The following is a 19919-nucleotide window of genomic DNA, read 5'->3' as shown; positions in this document are numbered from 1 at the left end:
TTACATTGCAATTGAGAGAATCTGTCTAAAATGAGGTTAGAGAATAGCCTGGATATACCCGAGATGCCCATTAGAGGTCGGCAGCTACTCGCTTCTAGTTGGAAATGAGAAAGAAAGAGATTTACAAGTCTCCCAGAGCGAAAAAAAATCTATGACGACGAAGCGAAACCCCACCTTATTCCTGTTGCTGATTTAACCCAATCCGACCATTCTACACTTCCTTTTCCTATGTACTGCCCTGACTCGGAGCAAGGCGAGAGGAGGTTTGCTCTCCCTCTTTCTCACACACACATACAAAGTTTGGGAGTTTAAGAAAGTCAAAGGAACCACAACTTAGAAGCTGGAAGCCGAGCTTTAGGGCGCACGTTGCGATGTAGCGGCCAGAGGAACTTAGAACAGTGACCAGCAACACTCCGCCCCAGAATAAAAGGCACTGCACTCTGCTGAGGACCTGAATGGCTCTGAAGAAGATGCTGCGAGCCGTGTCTCGACCATGAAGGCCAGCGACTCTGACACATCGTAATAGCCCGTCTATGTGTGTGTTTTAAATCAAGGCTGCACTTCTTAATAAGGTAAGGAAAATACCAGCCTTCGCCCCGTCCCAACTGATAACCCTTTGGTCCGAACATTTGAAAGTTTAGGCAATAGCGTAGATATCGCTAAGTACGGATTGTAATACTATCTTTGCACCATTCTGTTGCTGTATTTAATGTTACATTTATTATTACCATGTGTACTGTTTTCTCCGTGAGCTTCACGCGAGCAAGGAATTTCACTGCACCCTGGTGAATCTGACAATAAACTAATGTACTGGAGAGATTGCTGAATGTGTGCTGGGCGCTTGGGGTTATTCGCCTCACACAGAACAGAGATACAAGTGGTATTATTTTGTTCCCAGTATAACTTGACTTGCTGGTATAAAGTAGACTGGAGTGTAGGTAGGAAAGATAAAGAGGCCTATTTGATGTTTCTGCACCTCCTTTTGTTTCTTCTGAGCAGGGACATTGCCCATCCCCCCACATCCCCTCATCAATGAAGATCTGACAAGTCATCCAGTAAATAGGGAGAAGCAGCTCCCTGGTGTGCTAAGAGTGTCAGACACCGGCTGTAAGGCCATTGTCAGGAGAACGAAAGATGAGATGAGGAGAATTTTGTTCTAAGCTGCATTGTAGTCAGTCGAATGACAGGGGAGTGCACGCAGATCTAATCATTTCCAAAAGGGAATTGATAAATACTTGAGGTAATTTTGTTATGGGGAAAGAATGGGGGGGGGGGGGGGTGGGGGTGGAGAGAGAGGGGTCTGATATCTCTCTCTCAAAGAGCCAGAATGTGCTGAGCAGTATTCTGTGCTGGGTCAGTCTATGAAGATACATATAATCTAAAGTTTAACAGCTGTATATACTGTTGCTTTCTTTGGAAACCAAAAAGAAGTAATTTGCACTACTTGCATAAGTTTCCTGTTTAACATTTCTGATGTTTCATTCTTTTATACGGAAGTAACCAGGCACTTTTTAACTTAAAAAGAAATGGTTAGTATTCCCTCAGGACTTTAGATATTTTTTAGGTTGATTCAGATTCTGGAACTTGGCTTCCCCACAATAGTCCTGGACTCAGCCTTGGTGGTATTGGCTATCTGTACTGCAGAGAGCTCTCAGTAGATTGTGTGGGCAGTTTTAGAACCCTAGAACTTGCGGAGGCCAATCAGCCCATTGTACCTGTGCCAGCTCTCTGAAAGAACCCTCTAGTTAACCCAACACTCCCTGCTCTTCCCTCATTACTTTGCAATTTATTTTCCCTTTTCTGGTATTGCTTAGTGAGCTTCCTACTGAGTCTGCTTCCTCTGTCCTTTCTGATTGGGCATTCCATCTGACAGCAACATTTTATGTCGATTTTGGTTATTTTGCTGATGACGTTAAATCTGAGCCTTTTGTATATTTTGTATTTATATTTAACTGTTTCCCAATGATTCTGAGTTAATGCATTGTGAATATTGTGTTAAGCAAGTTTCAGAGGGTCCCAGGTTTAATTCTGTGCCTTGTGCAGCTGTGTCATAGTCAGTGGACCTCTTGTGCGTTTGAGGGTTGTGGATTCAAGCCCAGCACTGGCATGTAATCCGGGCCGATACTCCAGCACAGCACTGAGGAAGCACATCAGTGATAATCTCCGTCAAGTGAGATGTTAATCCAAGACCCCACCTGCTCTCTCAGGTGGATGCAAGTAGTCCCGTGGTCCCAGAAGTAAGAGTGCTACCGACTGAGGGCAGATGAAACTGAATGCCTCGCTGAGACTGAATGCTTCGCTGAGGCTTGGAAATAGATGAAAGAGCAATGCATTAGCTAGTCTTAAACACCACGTCATGCCTTATTATCCCCCGGCTACTGGATCATGGAAGGGTCACTCTGGTTGTAAAACTCTGGTTAGGCCGCTTCTGGACTATTGCAATCGGTTCTGGTCACCCCATTATAGGAAGGATGTGGAGGCTTTGGAGAGGGTGCAGAAGAGGTTTACCAGGATGCTGCCTGGATTAGAGGGCATGTGCTAATAAGGAGAGGTTGGACAAACTTGGGTTGTTTTCTCTGGAGTGGCAGAGGCTGAGGGGAGACCGGATAGAAGTTTATAAAATGATGAGAGGCATAGATAGGGTAGGCAGTTGGTATCTTTTCCCCAGGGTCAAAATGTCTAATACTAGAGGGCATGCATTTAAGGTGGGGTGGGGGGGGGGAATGAAGAAAAGTTCAAAGGAGATATGTGGGGCAAGTTTTTTTACACAGAGAGTGGTGGGTGCCTGGAATGTGCTGCCGGGGTGGAGGCAAATATGATAGAAACGTTTAAGAGGCTCTTTGATAGATACATGAATATGGAGGGATATGGACCTTGCGCAGGCAGAATTGATTAGTTTAATTAGGTGTCATTAGCTTAATTAATTTGACACAACATTGTGGGCCGAAGGGCCTGTTCCTGTGCTGTACTGTCCGAAATAAGATATCTTTATCAGTCACATGTACATCGAAACACACAGTGAAATGCACCTTTTGTGTAGAGTGTTCTGGGGGCAGCCCACAGGTGTCACCATGTTTCCAGTGCCAACATAGCATGCCCACAACTTCCTAACCCGTACTTCTTAGAAGCAAGTTAAGAAATTACATTTTAGAATGTACATTTGGATAAAGATCATGGCAGTTTTCTATGGTTCTGGCTCATGGGAAAACACACAATTGCCTCAATTTCGAAAGTTGACACTTTGGCATAGTATATCTGGTGTGCACTACTCCATCCCTCCTGTTGAGTTCCTCCTCTTAAACGGAGCTCTGGAACACAGCTTTTGGTACCAGTGTCACTTTGCTTGGCTCATTGTCAAAGATGTCACAACAGGAACTGCCTTTGTGAAACATTGTCACTTTTGATGTGTGTTCTTAGAATATTTGCCTGCTGTAAAAGTTCCAAGCAATTAACTGGCCCATTGTGCCTGAGCCAGCTTCTTGAGAGAGCCCTCCAGTTGGTCTCACTCTCTGCTCCTTTCTCAAAACCATGTAAGATTTCTCCCATACAAGTACTTATTCAATTTCCTTTTGAAAGTTGCTGTTGAATCCGCTTTCACCGCCCTTTCAGACAGCACAGACCTGACCACAACAACAATTCGCTGTTTTTTTTCCCCAAAAGGAATCTCCACCCCGTTTTTTTTCCACCTTAATGTGGGCACCCTCTGGTTACTGACCATTCCAACACAGAATTAGATCCCTCTTAAGTGCTCCTGAAAATATGTCATTTTGAGAACTGCTCTTAGTTCTCCCTTTAGCCTTTGTCTCTCTGAATGGAGCAGCACCAGGAATTACATGGGCACTTTAGGGATAATAAATTATACAGCTATGAGGAAAGGATGGGCGAATGGGACTTAATGGATTGACATACAAGGGGCTGGAACAGACATAATGGGGCAAACTGCCCCTTTCTGTGCTATCACAAGCGACTAAAGAAATTAGATCTATGTTCTTTTGAAGTTTAGAAGAATGAAGGGTGATCATATTGAGAAGTATAAGATCCTTGGTGACAGGATAGATATTGAGTTATTGTCACTAGTGTAGTGGTTAACATAATGCTATTACAGCGCCAGTGACGCGGGTTCAATTCCGGCCACTGTCTGTAAGGAGTTTGTACATTCTCCCCGTGCCTGCGTGGGTTTCCTCCCACGTTCCAAAGACTTACAGGTTAGGAAGTTGTGGGCATGCTATGTTGGCGCTGGAAGCGTGGTGATGCTTGTGGGCCGCCCCCAGAGCACTCTATGCAAAAGATGCATTTCACTGTGTGTTTCGATGTACGTGTGACTAATAAAGATATCTAATGGGAGAATCTCGAATGAGGGTCATAGTTACAATATTAGAGTCGGTCATTTAAAACTGAGGTGCCTAGGGACTGCTTCTCGTGGTGGGTGGGAATCTCTGGAACTCCCTACCCTGGGAGGTTGTGGAGGCGGGATCATTGGGAGCACTTAAAGAGGAATTAGATAAACTTTTGGAAGATCAGGTAATTGAGGGCTATGGGGAACTGGCATACAAGGTGAGATGAGGCCTGGGGCAGAGCAGCCATGAATGTACCAAATGGCGGGCAGGTTTAAAAGACAGAGTGGCCTACTCCTGCTGCTATTTTCTGATTCTTTAATTCTCCAGCCTCTTGATATAATTTGAAGATCACACTTAGTATCATGGAATTTAATTGCCTTGAACCCAGGCAAAGGAGCCAAACAGTATAGATGGCATTTGATTGATTTAGTGACTGTAAAATAGCAGCCCTGTTGACAGTAAACCTGTAGTTATAAATCACAGCTGTTAGGATTTGACTCTAACCAGGATGGGTGAACTCACCATCACAGCCCAGCTACCAGTCTAGTTGAGAGACGCTGACTCAGCAGCAAAGCAGCCACAAGCTGTAAAAGCAAAACACTGTGGATGCTGGAAATCTGAAATCAAAACAGAAAATCCAAGAAACTCCGCAGCAAACAGGCAGGATCCATGCGGAGAGAAGCATTTTGGGTCGGTAACCTTTCGTTGGAAGTGGAAAACGTTAGAGATTTTAACAGCAAATATGGAGCCAGGAAAAAGGTGGAGGTGGGCGATTGAATAAAGCAAAATCATATCTTGGAACCCATTCTATTCAGTAACTTGGGTCAGTGGTCTGTTCTTCCAGATTTAGTCTTTTGCCTATTGCCTGGATGTGAGAATTTAACTTTGTGCGATCTGGGGAATGGTGCAGGTTGCATTACCATTGTTGTAGAGTAGTACAGCACAGAAACAGGCCCTTCAGCCCAACTCGTCCATACCGACCAAGGTAACCACCTCAGCTAGTCCCATTTGCCCATGTTTGGCCCACGTCCCTCTAAACCTTTCCTAGCCATGTTCTTATCCAAATGTCTCTTAAACGTCGTCATTCTACCTGCCTCAACTACCTTCTTTGGCAGCTTGTTCCATAAATGCACCACCCTCTGCGTGAAGAAGTTACCTCTTGGGTCCCTTTTAAATCTTTCCCCTCTCACCATAAACCTATGCCCTCTAGTTTTTGATTCCCTTTCCCTGGGGAAAAAGAAAATTGTCGATGTAATGTGGGTTTCATCTTCACTGTGCCTGTAGCTCTCAGCGCTGGCAGGCACGGTAGTGTAGCGGTTAGCGCAATGCTATTACAGCGCCAGTGACTTGGGTTCAATTCCCGCCACTGTCTGTAAGGAGTTTGTACATTCTCCCCATGACTGCGTGGGTTTCTTCTGGGTGCTCTGGTTTCCTCCCACACTGCAAAAGATGTATGGGTAGGTTAATTTGAGTTTAAAATGGGCGGCGTGGACTCGTTGGGCCGGAAGGGCCTGTTACCATGCTGTAAATAAATTTTTTTTAAATTTTAAAATTTAAATTCTAGTGCTCTGTGCAAAGTGAGCTGATGATGGGATGTCATGTTGGTTAGACCATACTTGGAGTATTGTGTACAGTTCTGGTTGCCACATTACAGGAAGGATGTGGTAGCAACAGAGAGAGTTCAGAAGAGATTCACCAGGATGTTGCCTGGAATGAAGGGATGTAGTTACAATGAGAAATAATCTGCTGGACGAACTCAGCAGGTCGAGCAGTTTCTGTGGGAGGAAAGGAATAAGGAGAGATTGGATAAGCTATAGTATTTATTCTCACTGGAAAGTAGGAGACTAAGAGATGATTTTGTAGAGGTTTACAAAACTGAGGGGGCATAAATAGGATAGATGGTCAGAATTTTTATTTTGCCCAGGGTATGGGAGTCTAAAACTAAATGGCACAGAGAGGGGAGAAATTTAAAAGAGATGTGAAGGTTGTTCTTCACACAGTAGGTGGCAAATATTGGAACGAGCTGCCAGAGGAGGTAGTGGAGACAGATACTCTTACGATGTTTAAGAGGCATTTGGACGGGTACTTCAGTAAGGAGTCGAGGGATATGGGTTTAATGCGGACAAGTGGGATTAGCATAGATAGGCGTCGCGGTTGGCATAGATGAGGTGGGCCGTAAAGGCTCATATCTGTGCTGTAAGTTACTGTGATTCTATGTCTGGTGATCAAACCAGCCAGAACTTGGAGAACCTCGCAAAGTTTATTGCTATGGAACTGTGGCCCATTATCTGCGGTCAGCGCCTCTGGGACACCTCTGGCAAACTTTCCTTTGAGCTTGTAAAGACTGTCAATGAATGGATGTTTTCTAAGAAATCTTCTCCAAAAACTTGAAGAATAGTCTACTGTCACTGGATGTGTTTTCCAGTCTAAATGAGACAGATCTGATCTAACGTTTGCCTGGGGTTTGTTTGGGACTAGTTGAAAGTAAAGCATTTCTTTTGGTTCACTTTTTTTCTAGAGATCTACAGGTCCTACTATTCTGCATTCGGTCCCTGATCTCACCAGACACTCCTTGCCAGAAATACTCAACCACCCTGTCTCAGCATCTTGCTCATATTCACTCACTAAGGTGCTGGAGGATTGGCACTGAGCTAAGTAAAAGTTTGCACTGAAGGATAATGTTCTTGCTGTATACCTGCTCCCACACAGGCAGACAGTTATTGCCAAACTAAACAAAAAGATTGGCGTCCATGATATGTAACAATAAGTGAGTACTGGTTACATGCTGCATACCCAATATTACATGTTACACTCCACTCTCAGATAGCAGTTTCTAGTGTTGCTTCTGCTCTGCACACTTGTACCGGGTCTGGGTACATCTATTATTTGTCCCATTAGCAAACTGTGATGCTTTGCACCATGGAACATTCCATCCTGTTAACAGTAAACAGCCCTCAGAGCTTTTGTTAATGATCCCACTTCCTCTAACCGCCCCCATTAACCCATCAGCTGGATGACCTCATCGATGATGCCATGACCTCCTCAGAAGGCCAAGGACTCTTGAACGGACCTCTCATACACTAAAAGATGAACTCTTGATCTCCCAATCAATCCTGCTGTGGCCCTTGCACTTTATTTGTCTATCTGCACTGTACTTTCTCTGTAACTGCATCACTATATTCTGCATTCTGTTTTCTTTTTACTACCTTGATGTAATTATACATGGCATGATCTGTTTGGATGGCACGCAAACAAAAGCTTTTAACGGTATCTTGGTACACGTGTCAATAATAAACCAATACCAATATCCACATGGCAATACTAACCTCCCCATCAGAGATGTTCCCTTCATCCCTCCCTTTCCCTCTCTGTAACTTAAGGCTAATTTGTTTTCTCTGTTTCCCAGTTCTAGTAAAGGATCTTTGACTCAAAACATTAACTGTTTCCTCCTCCACAGATGCTGCCTGCTAACTTTGTGTTCGCAAATTAAATGCCTTATTTCCTTGTGGTGTAGGGCTTTGGGATGTCTTGAGGTTGTGAAATTTCTTTTTTTCTTGTATGTCACTGCACATTAATCTGCATTTGTAGGTGACAGCTCTCTATAACAGACCTAAATAAAATGCTCGAGAGACCTTGTATGTGTTGGATTTTTTTCTCTACTTTGTTGTGAGAAAAGAGCTAATTTCTCATCAGTCTTATCATTCATAGTCATGACTGAAGGACATGTTCTGAAATGTAGTTATATGACGTATCCAATTGGACTCTTGTGTTATTTCTATTGCATTGAAATTCTACTGAATCATCTCATCAGGAATCAAACTTTAGGAAAAGTTTTGAGAGGAGATTTAGAGTCTCTGAGATATACAGCACAGAAACAGGCCCTTCAGCCTACTGAATCCATGCCAGCTGTTGTCCCCCATTTACACTAGTCCGGTTTTATTCTCCCCACATTCTCATCAACTGCCCCCAAATTCTATCAGTCTGGGTTGCACACTAGGGGCAACTTACAGTGGCCAATTAAACTACCAACCCACCTGTCTTTGGGATGTGGGAGGAAACCAGAGGAAACCTAGACTGTCATTCCCTTTATGAGCAAACTCCACACAGACAGCAGCTGAGGTCAGGATGGAATCTGGATCACTGGAGCTGTGAGGCAGCAGCTCCAATGCTGTCCAATCCTTAAGTACTAAATTTACTGCATGAGCAACTTGGGTTAAATGGAGAGACATGGAAGAGGGAATGAGGTTAGTAATTGGAGGGCACTGATTTAGGATATTTGTCATTAAAGTAATTGGGTCTCTTGACAAAACAAGGCTGAGGGGTAACCTATTAGAGGGCTTTAAAATTATGGAAGATTTTGACACTGAGGGAATGTGAGGAAGTACCTGTCTAGAGGCCATTATAAGACAGTCACGAAGAAATCCAGTGGAAAATTCAGGAGAAACTTCATTACCCAAAGAGCAGTGAGAATGTGGGACTAAATTGCCATGGAGGGAGGTTGCGCTGAATAGCAAAGATCCATTTAAAGAGAGACTGGACATTTGGGGGAGGGAACAGAGGATTATGCTGATAGATTTAGATGGGGGAAGACTGGAGAACTCAAGTGGAGCCTCAAAGCCAAAATGGACTGATTGCACTGATTCTGTGGTGTGTAACTGATGTAATCTTATGTAAACTACAGGAGGAAGAGGAGAGGAACTTACTTTAATGCAGTGAATTGTTCTGATCTGAAAGGACAGCAGAAGCAGATTCATTGGGAACATTCCAAAGGGAATTAGGTAAATTTGCAAAGATGTGAAGAAAGAATAGGGGGAGGGGACTAATGTGTTAACTTCTTTAAAATTTAAGATTGGAAATGGAAGGAGCGCTCATTACCTAACTGCTGGGTTCACTGAGGGGTGTTCACTGATGATGGTTTCTGACCTTATAAGCATTTGCTGTCATCTAAAACCAATGTTATTTTGCTTCTGAAGTGGTGGTTTTTGGTGGCTTGCTGCTACACCAGTGCTGTGGGTTTTGGGGAGCCTGACGTACTCAATGTGGGACCTGCAGACTTTGCCATCAGTGGGGCAGGAGGTAGTTTAGGGGTTTGGAGTATTGGGCTTCTGCGTGCTCCTGATGAATGGACTTGAGGTTCTTGGTTCTGTAATAAAAGCTGCTATTTCTCCATTTTGAGCAGTCATGAGGCAGGGATTCCCAAGGAATCAGTGGAGGTGTTACAGTCATTCGAGGAGACTTTGAGAACATCCTTAGATTGGTTCCTCTATCTGCCTGGTAATGTTTTCTTCAGGAAAGGGTATCTCTTTTGACATGGAGGGGAACTCAAAATGGCACCTGGCATTTTTACTTTCTTGTTGAGCCAAGGATTTATTAGCTCCAATATCTCATTCAGAAGTCAACGCTTCTGACGGTGGGGCACCAGGCTAGATTTTTGTGCTTGAGCCCCTGGAGTGGGACTTGAACCCACAACCTTCCAATTAAGGCGGGAGAATGACCCGCGGAGCCACAACTGAATCTCCTTCTGCTTTTCATGTGGGCAGGAATTCCTGACTGCTAATCTGCTAACAATGGAGACTTGTTTTTTTTCTGAGTTTTGATTGCAGTAACATTTTTGAGAAATTGCTGAAGTAATGATTTAATTTCTGCGGAAGAGAGGGAGCTTTTAATTACTTTGTGAAGTTTGCCTCCTAGAGTTTGAGGAGGAATGTGGAAACTCTTTCATTATCACGGAGTACTTTTTAATGTTTTATTCTCCCCTCTCAAACTGAATTGGCACAAGATGTTTGCGCTTTTGGGCAATACTAACACTAGAGGCCATAAGCATAGGCAACCAGAATTAATTCCAATAAGGAGATCACAGGAAACTTTTTTACCAGAGAATGAAGAACTGGCTTTCACACAGGTAAATAATAGAGATACTGTTAAGGGGATAAAGGAATAGAAGGATTTGCTGATGTGATAAGGTCAAGGGACAAGGATGAGTTTGTGTGAAATGTAAAATCAAATCAGATCTGTTGGGCAAAATGACCTGTTGTCTAATAAAAACAGAAAAGGATGGAAAAGCTCAGTAGGTCATGTAGCACCAATGGAGGGAACCAGGTTAAATTCTGGTTTAATCAGAATGCTTCACCTGTTTCTGTGGCCTGCATTAGTTATTTTAGCACAGGATTTAAGGTTGATTATTAGCTTGGATAGGCTGGTTGTTAATTTGAGTATAGCAGCAGATGTGGCACTGTCTTGCTTAAGAAAAGCTTTCCTTTGAGCCGGTGAATTTAACAGCAGGTTGTGAGTATCAACTTTTGCCTCGGTTTATTGTTGTGCAACCAGATTGAGGAGTCTTCAGTGGGTAGGTTTTTATTACCAGGTTGCAGTTGGAGTGTGTAGTGCTCTTGACAGGGGAGGAGGGAGCCCACAGCTGTGGGGTGAGTGATGGGGGTGGGAACCTAAATTCTACCCAGCAGGTAAGCACAAGACATTTATCTCCTGAATCCAGCTATGAACTAAGCCAGATGTGTGACATTCAAAAATGACAACTAAACGTGAGACATGCAGCTTCATTATGGTATTTAAATAGCCAAGCCCTTCCCTCCTGTGAACCACTTAGTCATCACTCCCTCCTCTACTAAAACCTGATAATAGCCAATTTGAGGTTTTTAACATTTTTTTATGTGATAACTGTGGCAAACACGCTGAGATTTTTGGTCACCCTCTGTGTTTCTGGAGAAAGATTTGATGTACAGGCTGAGAATTAAACCTGGAAAAGTTTACTTTGATATAAAAACTAAAAATGCTGGAAGTACTCAGAACGTTAGGCAGGATCTGTGGAGTTAACATTTCAGGTTGAATGCCCATCATGAAGATTATTTTATTTTGACAAACATGTTTAGAGTTTATCTTAAGTTGACTTGAAGAACCAAGGAGTGTTTGGGCTTGGGTGGAATCTCGATTTTGTGTAACACTGTATCGCCTCAATAACTTGTGCAGTATTGCATGGAATATATGTCATAGAATGGGGACCATTCAGCCCATCAACTCTGTGCCGGCAGTTGCTTGGCATGTCCTGGCATTACTTTTTGCAACAAGTTGTTACAGTTGCCATTTTGTAGTCCTCTGACATCTTCTGTGTATCCAGGAAGAAAACTGCAAGCCCTACTATATCCTTCCCTTGCCAGCCTGGGATACATCCCATCCAGACCCGATGTCTTAATTACTTTAAGCATAGTCAGCCTTTCTGGTACCTCCTCCTTGTCGATGTAGAACCATTAAAAAGAGGAGCTGGAATATTCCCTTCAACTTATCACCTCCGCCATTCAATAAGAGTTTGGCCAGTTCTCTAACTCAATTCTGTGCTCCCACTCTCTCTCTCTCCATACTCCTTGATGCCTTCCATGTCTAGTCATCTAATACCTTTTTAAATATATTCAGTAACTTGGCCTCCACAGCCTTGTAGGGTAGAGAATTCCACACATGCACCACCCTCCGTGTGAAGAAGTCTTCTCTAATTCCTAAGTGTCTTGCCCTGTAAAGTGAGACTATTGTCCCTTGTTCTAGGATGTGAGTCCTCCCTGCATCTGATCTGTGTAGCCCTCTGAGTTTTGTACATTTTGGACAGAATTTTCAGTTTTCACCTCATTGATTACCTCTACCACATTCTCTTTGACTGAGAACAATACTGACAAGACAACTAACAACAGGAATTCGTACATCAGACTGCTGTTAATTGACTACAGCTTTGTGTTCAACACAATCATCCCATCCAAGGTCATCATCAAGCTTCAAGCCCTGGGCCCCTGTACCTCCCTCTGCAACTGGGTACTCGACTTCCTCATCGGCAGACCTCAATCAGTGAGGATTGGTAACCTCTTCTCACTGATCATCAACACAAGTGCACCTCAAGGCTGCACGTTTAGCCCCCTGCTCTACCCTCTGTACACATGTGACTGTGTGGCTAAGCACAGCTCCAACACCATTTTCAAATTCACTGATGACCTTACTGTTGTTGGATGAATCACAGGTGGCAATGAGTCAGTCTACCGGAGCGAGATAGGACACCTGGTTGCGTGGTGCCACAACAACAACCTCTCACTCAACGTCAGCAAAACTGAAGAACTGATTGTTGACTTCAGGATGGGGAAGGAGGGTGAACATGTGCCAGTCTACATTGGGAATCGGTGGTGGAGAGAGTCAGCAGTTTTAAATTCCTGGGTGTTAATGTGTCAGATGACCTGTCCTGGGCCCAGCACATAGATGCAATCATTCAAATGCACAGGAACGTAAGAAGCTGCTGAGAGTACTGGACTCTGCCCTATACATCACAGGCACATCCCTACCCACCATCGGTAGTAGCTACAGGAGGTGCTGCATCAAGCAGGCAACATCTATCTTCAAAGATCCCCACCATCTGGGCCATGCCATCTTCTCGCAGCTACCATCAGACAGGAGGTACAGAAGTCTGAAGTCCCACACCACCAGGTTCAAGAACAGCTACTTCCCTTCAACCATTTGGTTCTTGAACCAACCGGTAAAACCCTAAGCACTACAGTTTAGCAACACTATGACCACTTTGATCACTTTGCACTAAAATGGACTTTTTTTTTGTTCTAATTGTGTTCTTTCTTGTAAAAATTGTGCATAATTTATGTTTAATTTGTTTTTTTTGTGATTGCTGCTTATATGATACTATGTGCCTGTGATGCTGCTGCAAGCAAGTTTTTCATTGCACCTGTGCATACATGTACTTGTGCATATGACAATAAACTTTGACTTTGAGATATCCTGTTCCTTGGTAAATGTGAATACAAATTGTTTAGTAGGAAAGACTTGCATTTCTATAGTACTTTTCATCTCCCTTCAATTGACAGCCAATGAAGTATTTTTGAACTGTTGTCACACTGGTAGGAGAACGGTGGCAGACAATTTGTGCACAGTAAGATCCCACGCACAGCAGTGTGATAATGACCAGGTTGCCTGTTCTGGTGGTATTGCTTAAGAGAGAAATAATGGGCAGGACACCAGGGAGAACTCCTCTGATCTTCAGAATGTTGCTGTGGGATCTTTAAATTCACCTGAAATGGCAGCTGGGGGCTTGGTTTAACATCTCATCTGAAACACTATTGCCTGCAGCACAGCCTTTGCTTGGTACTACACTTGTCAGTAGTATTAGCCTTGATCTTTGTGGTCAGATCTCTGCAGTGGGAATTGAACCCACAACCCTTTGATTTGGGCAGCAATGCCTCTACTGACACCTTTCTAGCTGACACCCTCACAGCCAATGAAGTCCAATAACCCAACGTTCCTTTATGCTTCTCTTGAGCATCTGCCCACTCTTCTGTTTCTCCCCCTATCCCTCTAATCCATTCCCCTGCATGACTATCTAGCCGACTTTTAATTCCACCTCTGCTATTCTCCTTGGGCGCTCGCTGTGGTACCAAGTCCCACCTTCCCACCACTTGAAAGTGGCACCTGACCACCAAATTGCCAATGTTGGTCCATGTGGCCAATTTGAGGGAGATGCCACTTCCTACTGACAGTTGTAAAACCAAGGCAAGTAGATCAAGTTGAATGACTGGCTTCCTGTTCCCACCTTGCTAGAATTGGTCTCAAGATTTTGACCAAAATCTGATGAGTTAGTTCCTGCCTGTTATCACTGAATTCCTTTTTTGGTTGGATATGCTGATTTCAGCATATGTGATGAGTCACTTCCTCCAAGCTTAAAAACACTGCCCATTTAATATGTCTGATTGTACAAAGCCTGTTCTGTGGAAGAGGAATGTTTATTCTTAGATAAAAGAAATACGTTGCAGCTTCCGGAAATCTGAAACAAAAATAGCTGAACATTTGCGGCCTACTCAGCATCTGAGGACAGAAGGAGATAAATTGATCTTTCAGGGATATGCGCTTTTGCTAGATGTGAAAATAAAAATAGACGAATAAGCAGTTTGGTGCCTCCGTGTCCTTGTATTCCATAGTATGGAGACTAGACATGTAGTTTGTGTTCCAAGTGTTATCTAGAATGTCTTGGTTCTGAAAACAGAAAATGCAGGAAGGACTCAGCAGGTCAGGCAGCATTGGTGGAGAGAGAAACTGAGTCGATGTTTCTGGTCCAAGACCTTTTGTCAGAACTGTTCTGTTCCTGTTGGTTTGATTCCTCTAGGAGCAGCTCCAGTGCACTCTATTTTTAATATCCCTGTTAAACTCTATCATCACATTATGATTTGTGTGTCTGTATTCCTAGTTCACTTGCTCCTCAACTCCAGTTTTAGTTTCCAAGACGTGTGTGGCTTCCTTTTCCGTCCAATAAACTTTCAGTCATAAGATACTGTATGTGTGAATGTTATTCTTAAAATGGAAGTAATCTGTGAGAGGTTCTTTCACTTGCGTTGAATTGCTATAAATTGTTCTTTCATCACTTGCTCTTTCCTTCTCTTCACCTCTTGAGGAACTAGGTCTCACTGTCCTCGCTGGATACTGGGGGAATCAGTCAACAGGTGTCTGCACAATAGCTTGACCATCAGCTGGGGTCTGGAGCCAGCAAGTCTCATTAGGAGAGCACGCTTCTGTGTGGATTCTGTGTTTCTTGACACTTGATCTTCCTGCAGCTGGTGGGCACCTCCAGCCAAGATCAACAATTATGTGTTGAGACAGGTGTATCAAGAGTACTTGCCCCAAGGATTTCTAAGAAGGCTTTGGTTTTGATTTGGACTGGGAGAGGCCGGTAGTTTTTAAGCACAAGTACTGTATCTAATCAATCTTGATGCACTTGGGAGGTGCACTCCCACCCATGCAATTTCTTGTTTCTCTTCTTAGTCCCATTAACTCGTCACCCCTGCATTTGCTGACATACATTGGATTGCTGTTAAGTAATGCATCAAATTTATTATTCTCAATCCTTATTTGTAAATCCTCGGGCCTGTTTTATCTCGCATTTCTGTAACATGCCAGCCCTCTGTGCTCCTCCAATTCTGGCCTCTCGTGTGCCCCTGATTTCCTCCACTCCACCACTAACGATGTGTCTTCAGTTATTGGGGCCCCCTTGCAATATCCTCTTTAAACCTTTCTGTCTGTCTTGTCTATTCCTCGTCTCCTCCTTTAAGACAGTTCTTTAAGAACGACTTCTTTAATCAATCCTTTGGTTACCTTGCTAAAATGTGGTGATTAAATTTTAATTTGATAATTGCTCCTTGTTTCCCCAAATGAATGGCATCAAATAAGTACAGGTTGTTGCATTAAGTACTCAAGATGGCAACCCTAACCATTAGAAAGCAGCTGTATTGGAGGCTTCTTGTTGGTGAGAAACATCAGCCATTAGAGTGAAAAATCCCAAGGTAACCACTCACTGAAGTATCGCTTGTGTGAGGGGCATAGATGGCTTTAAAGTTGCACCTAGACAGAGGAGTCTTAACGTGCTGCTCAGACTATGGCCTGTTGTAGAAGTGTAGTAATTTTCCCGCAGAGGGTGTGGGTTAATTTAACAGATCACATCGAGAGCTTTGAACTTATTTTGTATTCTTAAATGTGTGAGAGGTAGGATTGGCTGATGCTCCTACAGGAAGGCACGTTGTGTTCAAAACATCATTTTGACTTTTGCCTCAGGATGAAACAGGCAGAGGAAGTGGTAGAGGCTGGTACAGTTACGATGTTTAAAAGATATTAAGACAGGTACATGGTTTAGAGGGAGTTGGCCAAACACAGGTAAATGGGACTAGCTCAGACAGACACTGTGGTCGCTGTGGACAGGTTGGGCCCAAGGACCTGTTTCTGTGCTGTATGACTCCATGAGAAACACAGTGGGGAGAGGTGACTAATGAAGTATTTATTCTTAGGCAGTCTCTCAGGATCAAGAATGACCTGCTTCACCTCCTGGTTTTGTGAGTTGTGAGATGATTGATGAGACAAATGTGGGAATGGTGGAGTAAAACAGCAGGAAATGTCAAAGTTTTCCAGGAAAAAAAATGTTCTGAAAAAGCCACTTTTTGTATGTTGCCTTGAGCCCTGTTCATCCCATCCTCAAACCAATAAACAAACCTTGAATGAATTTCACTGTGCATATTGAGATGGCCAACTTTCCCGTAAAAGTTGGCAAATACACGTGGTAAAAAGTTGCATTTATGTAGCGCATAAAATACAAAATCAAAGCAAGAGTAGGCCTCAAACCTTCTCCCCACTCAACAGGATGACACTGATCTTCTACCTTAAACACCGTTTTCCTGCCTTACTCCCCATTTCTCTTGATTCCTTTGTTGTTCTTAGGCAGTCCCTAGGGATCGAACATGAACTGCTTCCACATAGCTTGCTTTGGGCACATCCTTTCCTCTGTCTGCCTGGTAATCTCTTCCGTGACAGAGCTCCGAATAGTGTGTCTATTTTTTGGGAGTCTGGTGTCAGGCGTATGATCAACGTAGTCAACCCATCATGGTTGACTGAGAGTAACTAGGATGTCAGTGTTAGGTTGGCCTGGCAAAGGACACGTTCATTTATGTTCCCAGTGAATTTAGAGGATTGGCAGAGACAGAGTTGTGGTGTCTCTTTAGTGCCCTGAGAGTTAGTCCAGGCTCAGAAGCATATAGGAGGGCAGGGGTCACTGCCCAAATCCAAACGTACCCCCACACTGTTCCAAAAGATATGAATAAAAATAGGTTTGCCTTTTTCTACAGGATCAGGCTGACTAGAGTAGCATGTGTGGCCTGACATATAATCTCCAGCCTTGCTGCCACCATAGTATCTTATTTCACCATATGTTCTTCTGTCAGATAATTTAATTCAGCTCAGAAATGGCTATGGTTCAGGGGGTGGGACATTCACCTCAAAGTCAGAAGGTTGTTGCTACAGGTCCCACTCCAGGATGATGCCTTGGGGAGTACGGCACTGTTGGAGGTGTTGCTTTCTGTTCAATGGAGGCCCAATCCACCCAAGTCACTGTCTTGATGCATGGAAGATCCCAGGACATTGTCTTGGTGCAGGAGGATTCTCCTGTTGCTCTGGCCAACATTTAGCCATGACCACTTTGCAGTATACATTACAGCAGTAACTTCAACCCAGTTGGCTATAAGGCGTTGTGAGACATACTGAGGCTGTGCAATGTGCTATACATAGGGAAGTCTCCCTTTTATTTCTTTTGATTCTGCAGCGCAGGGTTTAGTGTTTTTATTTCCTGGGAAGACAGATTGTATAGTTGTGGAGTTCCTTTTCAAGAACTGTTGAATGAGATTACCTTTAGGCATGCTGGCAGTTCCCAGTATGATACCTACAATGTAACTGCCTCCTTGGATTTCTGTGCACCCGTTAATAACTGGATCAGTCTTGGCAGGCTCTTCGCTCTGAAGTATTCCCTCCTAAGTGGGACGTGCTTCCTTTCAGTTGAACCTTGCCTTCTTTTGTGAACCGCAGCACAGGGACACAATCAGTACAAAGCCCTTATTGTTCACAGCCTGCCCTTGCGAGGGGCTTTGTTGAGAGACGCCCTGAAAGGGTGGCCCAGTGCATTCAACACGAGATGAAAGCAGTGCAGTAGAACAGAGCACGGAAGCTCAATTAAGATTGTAGCCTTGGGGTCTAGTCTGTTCTGCAAGTGAGTGATGGCAGGTAGGGAGAGGTTTTGCTTGCAGCCTAATTGTCTGTTTTATCTTGGCAGCTAGGTGCCAGCATGCAAGAGGAGAGGAACCTGCCCCGCCCCTCCCTCCCTTTCCCCCCAACTCCCAATGGGAGGTCCTGCCGCTCATCATCTGGTTACGTCCCCGGCAGAGTGATGCCCGTCCGCCCACCTCCTGCCCCCACAGTGATCGGCCACTCCGTGCAGTGGTCTTCCTCCAAGGCAGAGAACCTAGCCACCTTCATCGCCAGAGGGAGTGAGCAGTGGCAAGAGTCCGAGGCAGCAAGGAGCAGGAGGCGAGTGAAGAATAGTCTTGTGTGTGTTGGCATCTGCCTGGGAATATTTCTTATTGTGTTGGCTGTTGTGTTTGGCACCAACCCTGGTCCCGAGCGAGATGGTAAGTGACCAGTCAGGTACGCGACCCATGCAAGTGTTGATTTGCTGATTGGACTGTGGCCCACAGATGTTACTTTTTGAACGTATGACTTGTGTTGGGCCTCTACCCCCTCTTCTTGACCCCTGACTGAGGCAGAACCAGCACTCAGTTTGACCCAGAGTTGAACTTCCAAACCCCACTGTCTCCTCCTTTGCACAGTCATTTATTCCACCTCCCAAGACTTTGCCCATCCTTTGGCCTTTCTCCTGCTGTAACCTCATTTGTTACCTCCAAGCCTTGAACTCTTCTCCGACTGACCCTCCCACCTTCTTAAACTCAAGCTCTCTAATGTTCTGCTATCCCTGTCCTAATTTGCACTGAGCCCCATTCACCCGTCAGCTTATGTGCTTGTTGAGGTATGATACCCTCTCTACAGTGATTCTTATCCTAGCCTTCAAACCCTCCAAAGCCTTTCCTCCCTTTCTCTGTAACCTCTTCCCAACAGTCATGCCAACAACCTCTCTGATGTCTCTGATCTAATTCTGCTCCCCTGCGGTCCATCGGTGATTGGGTGCTAACCTCTCTGAACCTCTACTGCTCCCTCTCCTTGCTTTTTGACTGAGTTTTCAGTCATCTGCCCTGACAGAGCCTTGTGCCCTGGTGTAGAGGGTTGACTGACACTGCTCCTGTGGAGCACTTTGCGATGTCTTCAGTGTATTACAGAGACACAAGTTCCAGCTGGTGAATAATGTAATGGTAACTTCTTTGCAACAAAATTAAAAAGATGAAAATCAAAAGAAAACTGCAGATGCTGGAAATCTGAAACAAACAGAAAATGCTAGAAACTCTCAGCAGGTCAGGTAGCATCTGTGGAAGGAGAAACAGTTAACGCTTTGGATTGAAGACCCTTAATCAGAACCAGGTTTCTTTTTCCATAATTAAAAACTGAGCTCGAGAAATCTGTTGGAAAATTATATTTACCTGCAATGTGCATTTTTTTGTGCTGGTGCCATCTGTTTTCTGAGTTGTTATGTAACAGTTTATTTTTCAGCTTCATTACCATTTAACCATCATCCTTGGATTTGATGGTGTTCAGGTTAAATTAAAAGCTGGAATTGTGTTCCCTTTCCAGCTGACCTGTGGGTGAAACCATTGAGGCCTTTGCAGAATGAGCAAGAAAACAAAACATTTGCCCTCTGTGGGCTTGCATCTTTTAATGGAGAACAGTGGAGAAACGGCAGAGGTCGGCCCATTCATTCAGCTGCCTTTCTCTGAGCCATTATCCAAGTGCAAGCTGTTTGGATGCACTTATGTAAATAAGTTGGCAGTATCGTTGCTTGTAAAAATGACAGAGTAGTGCATGTCAGGAGCTCCATGCCGTTAGAGTTAAAGCAAACACCCTCCTTTAAATCTCCTTGTGCTGGTCTACAATCTGGCAATATCCAAGTGAAAATCCAAGGAAGAAAAAACTCAGATGCTAGAAATCTAAAATAAGAACAGAAAATGCTGAAACACCCGTCTGTGGAAAGAATGACCTGCTGCTGAATATTTCCAGCATATTCTGACTTTTATTTTGAATCTCCAGCAACATCCACTTCAGGATACATTATACAAAATG

At 44.0% G+C, this 19919-nt stretch overlaps 1 protein-coding gene across 3 annotated transcripts in view; it reads left to right on the top strand.

Moving 5' to 3' along the window:
• Positions 1–248: 248 nt before the first annotated feature.
• Positions 249–19919, top strand: part of cemip2 (cell migration inducing hyaluronidase 2) — an 84102-nt gene continuing 64431 nt past the window's right edge. For 2 of the 3 annotated variants that reach the window (XR_007956613.1, XM_052019209.1), the window contains exons 1-2: positions 249–572; positions 17968–18322. Coding sequence is in view for 2 of the 3 variants with exons in the window: in XM_052019209.1 (XP_051875169.1) it covers positions 17980–18322 (343 nt within the window). In the remaining variant the exon portion in view is untranslated. The remainder of the gene's footprint in view (positions 573–17967; positions 18323–19919) is intronic. The other variant, XM_052019210.1, reaches the window with a different exon arrangement.

The sequence above is a fragment of the Pristis pectinata genome, chromosome 7 (assembly GCF_009764475.1).
Source record: "Pristis pectinata isolate sPriPec2 chromosome 7, sPriPec2.1.pri, whole genome shotgun sequence".
Taxonomy (NCBI): domain Eukaryota; kingdom Metazoa; phylum Chordata; class Chondrichthyes; order Rhinopristiformes; family Pristidae; genus Pristis; species Pristis pectinata.
This window is presented reverse-complemented; position numbering and strand designations above follow the sequence as displayed.